This window comes from Monoraphidium neglectum (genome assembly GCF_000611645.1).
Source record: "Monoraphidium neglectum strain SAG 48.87 unplaced genomic scaffold scaffold00153, whole genome shotgun sequence".
Taxonomy (NCBI): domain Eukaryota; kingdom Viridiplantae; phylum Chlorophyta; class Chlorophyceae; order Sphaeropleales; family Selenastraceae; genus Monoraphidium; species Monoraphidium neglectum.
This window is the reverse complement of record NW_014013475.1, coordinates 19,569-26,362: the sequence shown is the minus strand read 5'-3', so window position 1 is coordinate 26,362 and position 6,794 is coordinate 19,569. Positions and strand designations below refer to the sequence as shown.

The following is a 6,794-nucleotide window of genomic DNA, read 5'->3' as shown; positions in this document are numbered from 1 at the left end:
GCGGAGCGGCAACCGCCCCTCTGGCCGCGAGGGCGTCCCGAGTGTGAGAGTCGCAAGCGCAATTTTCTGCTGGTCAAGTCCGAGCGTGCCATTGATGTTGCTGCTTCTGACAGAGCAAGGCAGATCTGCACGCCCCGAATGTGATGCACGACTGGCTTTGCCCTTGTGCATTCGTGCTTTATATTTCTCAAATCTTAATATCCAGGTTATCATCAGAACCCAACATGCACACACACATACACAAACAGCACACATGTGCGCACACCAGCCCGAAATACCTGGTAGAATTCAAGTTGCCCTTAGTTGCAGCAACACGACACATCTGGATTTGCAAGTAGGTTGGCGCAACATGAGATTCCTGGTTTAAAGCACCGGCATTTGCAATAGTTGAGTCACTCTCAAACATGCACTGCTGAGTGGAATCAACAGGGGCGTCATGAATGGACTCGGCCGTACATGCCTTGGTGCTGTGAGTGTATATGTCTGTTGGTGTCATTTTGGGGGTTTAAAGTTTGATTTACAAAGTACAACAGACCTTTTCAGTGTGCAGCAATTAACCCGTAATACAGTAGCATCAAGGCGGGGACAACAGCACAGCGGCGGCTCACGCGTCCACGGGAGCTGTAATGTCCGGCCAGCAATGGTGTCCGCGACCAGCAACCATGTCAAAACTGCAACATTTTGTGTCGTCAGGTGCAGACCTTGCAAATTAATCAGGTCGACGGGACAGGATTAAATGGCGATGAACAGCCCGCGTGGGCCGATGTCTCAGTGTTGGGCAACTGTGAGTCTCACACATGCAGGGTCACGTGGTTCCCCGTTTATACCCTCGCACACTTGAACTGCCTGCAACCTCTGCGTCCCGGTGGAAATTGTTGGGTGGCAGCAGGCTTGTGCAGTGAAGGCGCAATTTCACCTATGTTTGCTCGCTTGGCGGCAGCATCCACCGCCGCTCCAACATGAAATAGTGGATCTGGCACGCAGTCGGCTGTTTACAACTCAGCAGTCATCAGGGTTAAGGATGGTCCAACTGATTGCCCAGCCCAACAGACAGGGGCGCGGGGTGCACGCGAGCGAAGCGGCTACCGCACGGCCCGCTGGCAGGTGTGGCCGGTGACCGGCCCCACCTGACATCAGGACTCAATAACTCCTCGCCATCTGTCAAGTGCCCACGCATATTGTACAGTATATTGAAAAATATGCACTGATTGATTTAGCCACGCGTGCCAGTAGTGCCGGCTCCGCTCTGCACACATACGCGTCAGATCATGCGCATCTCAGCATCTGCTAGCATGTCATGTATGAATCTATATGCAGACTAGTCGAGCTCGTGGGGGGGGGCGATGGAGAGCAGCGGAGCTGCGCGGTGCCCCACGACAGCACCTGCGCGCGACGATCAGCCCGGAGGAGCCTCAAGCAGCATGCCTACGGTTTGCTGCTTGGACTTGGTGACCACCAGGTGCGCATTGCGTCTTGCAGCACTGCTGCGCTGTTATGTTGTTGCGCTGCCGACGCTGTTGGCGCATTTTGAAAGCCGTCTGTCTGCAATGTCCTGTGGTTCCAGGTGCCAGAGGAGCCCCTCGACAGGCCACGCGCCAATGAGCTTGCACAAAACGAGGTATGTGTTTTGGATGGTGCACCGGCAATGCTGCGGGCCCAGTGTGATTGCCTGTACGTAGCTTGGGCGCACGCAGTGCAACCTGGATTGGGACCAGTTCCATGGCTCTCACCAGCACCTTTCTTTTGCAATCAGCAGCACCCATATTTCACGTACAAATGTTTGCAGGCCTACCTGACGCTTTGCCAGAGAGGCCGGCAGCGCGAGGCGGACGCGCTGCTGGGGCTGCTGCGCAGTCTGACGAGCGATGGCGGCGGGAGCGAGGGCTGCGGCCGCCGCGAAAGTGGGGGCGGGCTCTCCGAGCCGGATGCAGCAGTCTCGCTGCTGCTGGAGCTAGCATTTGACTGCCCCGCGCAACCGCAGCCGTTGTTGGGCCTCCCTGGCCTCGAGAGCGAGGCGCTGGAGTCATGCATGCAGCAGGCGCGCGACCATGCCGCAGCGCTCGGAGCGGCCGCAGGCGCGGCCACGTGGCCGCAGAGCTTGCCCGCGGGCGCTGCCGCGTCGCCAGAAGCGGCAGCATCGTTTTTGCCGACAGCGGGCGGCGCGATTGCACTGCTGCAGCGGCGTGCGCTTGCGGTGGGCACCGCGGCCGGCCAGCCAGGCGGGCGTGCTGGCGGCGGCATGCTGATTGGGAGCGGTGGAGGCGCTGCGTCCGGGCCGCCGCCGTGGGGCTGCCCCACCCTGGCCGCGCTCATGCAGCATGCAGGGCCGCCCACCCAGCAGGATTGGGCACTGGCGATCGGCGGCGCCACGGCGCAGTCCGACGCAGATGCCGTCGCCGGCCGGGCGGCCAGGGGGCACGCGCTGCGGCGGCTGGCGGGGCGCACGCCAGCCGGGGCGCTGCCGGCGCTGCCGGGGCAGCTGGCGCCGGGGGCCGGCAGGCCGCTGGTGCCGTCGCCAGTCGCCAAGCTCGCGGCATTCATCGATGATGGGCGGCAGCGGCGGGAACAGCTGCAGCCAGGTGCTGCAGCGGCGAAGGCCGTTGGCTGGCGGCGACCTAATGTGCCCTGCGGTGCGTCCGCAGCCGGAGCCGTGCAGCAGGCGGCGGCGGCAGGTACAGAAGCAGAGGCGGATGCGGAGGGCGACCTGGTGGCTATCGCGTGCCTGGCGCTGCAGGGCGTGTGCAGCGCTGTACGGCAGCTGGGAGCGCTGGCGGCAGGCCAAGGGTGAGCAAATAGGGCGGGTCGTGCCACCAAGTGGTGTGGGCGCTGTGTTGTAGGCCGGACTCGTCAGCCGACAGTGATTCGAGAGCATTGCAATCTAGGCTACTCGGGAGCTCACACCTTTGCCAACGTGCGGCGCAACGCATGCACGCAGACGCGCCGGCTTGTGCCGACCCGCGGCTCGGCGGCAGCTCGCGGCGCAGCTTCTTAAATTGTGTGAGATGCGGCTTCGATTGGAGGCGTTTGCCGCCCACCATGCGGCGGCCGCCGCGGAGGCAGCAACGGTGGGGGAGGGGGACGACGTGCTGTGCGCGTTTGTGGCGGCAGTGCGGCAGATCATGCGGATGCATGCTGCGGCTGTGCAGGCGTTGCATCGGGAGGCCGCGCCGGCAGGCAGCGCCCACGTTGCGAGCGGCGGCGACGCGGGCACCCAAGACGCGGCGGCGGCCAGGGACAGCATGAATCAAAGGAGAGGGCTGGGTCAGCTTAAGACTGTGCCTAGGCTCACATTGTTGGATCTCGTCGTGTCGCTGGAAAATCTGGGGGCTCAGCTGCGGGATCTCTGCCGCCTCTGCCGCTGCACACCCGCCCCGGAGGGCGCGCCGCCGCGCGGCGCCCCGGCCGGCGGCGGCGGCAGCGCGGCGCAGTGGCCGGCGGAGCTTGCAGGGGTTGCGGAGGAGTCTGGGTGGGGCCCCAGCGCGTGGCAGCTGTTGGGCTTCGTCAGTGGCCCGCAGCTGCTGGATGGATTGTATAGGGGTGAGCTCAATGTTTGCGTGTCTTGTGTGTGCTCGCTTCCCTCCCCCTTGACAGGGGTATGGGTTGAGCAGCCTGTGGGCGAAGCGACCTCCATGTGCGGAGGCGGTGAGGGCGAGCGCACGCCTCCCGCATTCAGCCCTCAGCGCTGTGCCTTGCCTAACACATCAACATCTGCCTCGGCCTATTGCGCCCGAAACACATCCCTTTAACCCCGCTCGACGCGTCGCAGAGCTGCTGCACGCGCCGAAGGCAGCGACGCCTCTGCCGCGCTTTCTGTTTAACGCCGCCGTGCAGCCGCTGCTGCGCCGCATCCGCCAGTGGGCGTTCCGCCCCTCCCACGCCGCCGCCGCCGCGTTCGCGGCGGCCGCAGCGGACAGCTTCGGCGAGCCCGGGCCGGGCGTCGAGGCCGCGGCGGGGGCGGCGGCTGCGGCGGCGCTGCCGCTGCGGACGGGCGCCGCGGCGGACGCGTTGGCCGGCGCCTGGGACAAGCTGCAGCGGGGGGCGCCGCCGTGCCCCGGCTTCCTGTCTCGCGCGCGGCGGGACCTGGAGGAAGCCGGCCGGCAGCTGCAGCTGCTGCAGCTGCTGGGCGGCGCGCCGGCGGCGCTCGCGCGGCGGCTGGGCGCGCTGGCGGACGCGGAGGCGCGGGAGCTCCGGCTTATCCTATCGAGCGGCCTGGGGCCGGGCAAGGACGCACCTAGAGCACAGAGGCCCGGCGCCGACACTGGCGGGCATAGCGGTGGCCGCAGCGGGGAAGACGGCGGCAGCGACCAGCTGACCCTGCTGCTGCGCGGCGGTAGCGGCCGCGGCGGCGGCGGCGGCGGCTCTGACACCGGGGCGCCGCAGGGCGCAGAGAGCCTCGATATTGGGATGAGCCTGGAGCTGCTCGGGCAGGTATGCACAAAGGGTTTGGCGGGCCTGGGGATGGGATATACCTTGTAATGTCGAGCGCCGAAACTGCAGCTTAGGCTGTGGATGTCGGAGCAAAGCTCGCCCAGCCCACTGCTTTGGCTCGCTCCCTGCAATGCAGAGCCAACAGCACCGGCACATTGACTGGGCAGCGGGAGAGTCAATGTGACATACTGCTCGCCGACTCCAACCAACCCTGCATGAGACCAGGCCTTCCGCCCGCCCCTCCAGCCGCCGCGCACCCGGCTGCAGCTCCTGTCTCAAACCTCGATTTCGCTGGCTCAACACACCCCGAGCAGATCGGGGAGGCGGTGGAGGAGTATGGGCGGCTGCGGGCGCAGGAAGCGGAGCACTTGCTGGGCCTCATGGGCCGGGAGAGGGGGGCGGCTGCAGCCGCGGAGCATGCAGCCGTGGTGGCCAGGTGGGTCAATGGCATGTGTGCGTGACTGCATGTGTGACTTATGTGTGTGTGAGCACGCACACGTGTGTGTGTGTGTGTGCTCGTGTGTGGGTTTGTGTTCACTGTGCTTGCACGCAAGAGCAATGTGCAAAGAGAAGGATGTTGTGGGGGCCTGCGCACAGGCGGAGCTGCCGCTGACTGGGAGGGGTGTCGTGTGGCGTCAGCCACACGAGTCAACCCCTGGAACTGATAAGCGTCGCTATCTGTGAGGTTCGGACCGCAGCCACCGACTCATGCTGCCCACGTGGGCCAACATCGCGCGCGCACACGCCCCAGGTGGCACGAAAAAGCGGCGCAGCAGGAGGCGGCCCGCGAGGCGCGGCTGCTCGAGGCAGCGGGGCGGCGAGCGCGGCGGGCGGAGCTGCTGCAGCAGCAGAGGCGCGCGGCGGACGAGCGGGCGCAGAGGTGGGCTGGCAGGGGGCTGGTCGGCGAGGCGGGGCGAAGGCTGTTTCTTTGTTCTCGCGGCTGCTGGGGTATCGACTGCACAAGGGCAGGGTGCATCCCTGATTGCCCTGATTTCGGCGCCATGGATGGTTTGTGAGCGTCGAGGCGCGCTGCGGCGCGCGCCTGCCGCCCGCGCCGCCGCCATGCAATCGCCCGGCCGCCTGCACCGCCGCGCCGGACCACAGGCCGCGGGAGGCGCGACGCGCGGCGCTCGCGGAGGAGCGCGCCCTGCTCGCGGCAGACCTGCGGGCGGAGCGGCGGCGCGCGGAGGAGGAGCTGGCGCAGGAGCTGGCGCGCTGCAGCCCTGCGGCAGCGGGACGATCACCGCCGGGCGCGCTTGCGGGGCCGGCGGCGGGCGCGGAGGCGGAGGCGGCGCTGGTTGGGGTGGTGGGCGAGGAGCAGGGTGCGGCGGCAGCTGGGTCCGAGCGGGCGGAGAGCCCGATTAGTGTGGATGATGTCATGCTTCAAGAGGCGCAGGAGGGGCAGGGCGACGGCGCAGGTGGTCTTGCAGCGTCGGACACAGGTGGCGAGGGCGGGGCGCGGCCAACGGCCGATGCCGCGTCGCCGCCGCCGGAGGCCGCAGCGGCGGCTGGCGGCGCGCGGGCGAGACGCGGCGCTGCGGCGCAGTCTGACCCGGGGCAGCGCGCCGCGGGCATTGTGGGCCCGCGGCCGACGTGGGGCGCCGTCAAGCAGCCGTTTGCTGCCGCCGGCGCCGCTGCTCGGGGCCAAGAGACCGTCGCATCAATTCTGGGCGGCGGCGGCAGCGCGGGAACAGCGGTGGCGCCGGCGCCGGTGCCAGCGCGCCGGGCTGGCGGCATCGTCCGGCAGCGCAGCAGCTCCGCAGGCGGCTGGCCGCAGCTCGCTGCCCCGCCCTCAAGGTGGGGCGCGGCGCACAACCCGTTCCCTGCGGCGGGCCAGCTGTCTGCGGCGCAAATTTCTGTCGCAACGGTGGCACAGCCAGCGCACGTCCGGCAGCAGCCGCAGCAACAGCAGGAGGCGCAGCCGGCTGGCAGCATAGCCGTCGCGGGCGAGACGGCTTCTGCCGTCGCCTCCCTTGCCGCCATCAACGCCGCCCGCAGCGGGGCCGTCATGGCCGCAGCAGAGGGCCAAGAAGGTCCAGCGCCGGCGAGCGGCCGCTTGGTGGGCGGCCGCAGGCGGCCGCTCGGGGACGCGGCGCCCCTGCCGTTGGTGCTGGAGGTCGCCGTCACGGCGCCCCTGGCGGCGCAGGCGCGGCTCGTCACCGGCGCCTGCTGGCGGCTGCTGGTGTCCCACTGGGACCTGCCGGCCGCCATCCGTTCCCTGGCGCACCTATACTTCCATGGAGCAGGCGACCTGGCCGACTTTCTAGCCGCAGGCGCCGAGGGGATGCTCTCCGCGGGCCGCGCGCCGCCGCCGGCGGTCGCGCAGGCGGCGCTCGAGGCGGCGGTGGCGGCGTCGAGCGCGGCGG

At 68.0% G+C, this 6,794-nt stretch overlaps 1 protein-coding gene across 1 annotated transcript in view; it reads left to right on the top strand.

Moving 5' to 3' along the window:
* Nucleotides 1-3,629: 3,629 nt before the first annotated feature.
* MNEG_1517 (hypothetical protein) overlaps nucleotides 3,630-6,794 on the top strand; it is a gene marked incomplete at both ends in the record, with an annotated part of 4,599 nt that continues 1,434 nt past the window's right edge. The window contains 5 exons of the mRNA XM_014050004.1: nucleotides 3,630-3,642; nucleotides 3,767-4,428; nucleotides 4,743-4,864; nucleotides 5,180-5,308; nucleotides 5,533-6,772. Of these exons, the coding sequence (XP_013905458.1) occupies nucleotides 3,630-3,642; nucleotides 3,767-4,428; nucleotides 4,743-4,864; nucleotides 5,180-5,308; nucleotides 5,533-6,772 (2,166 nt within the window). The remainder of the gene's footprint in view (nucleotides 3,643-3,766; nucleotides 4,429-4,742; nucleotides 4,865-5,179; nucleotides 5,309-5,532; nucleotides 6,773-6,794) is intronic.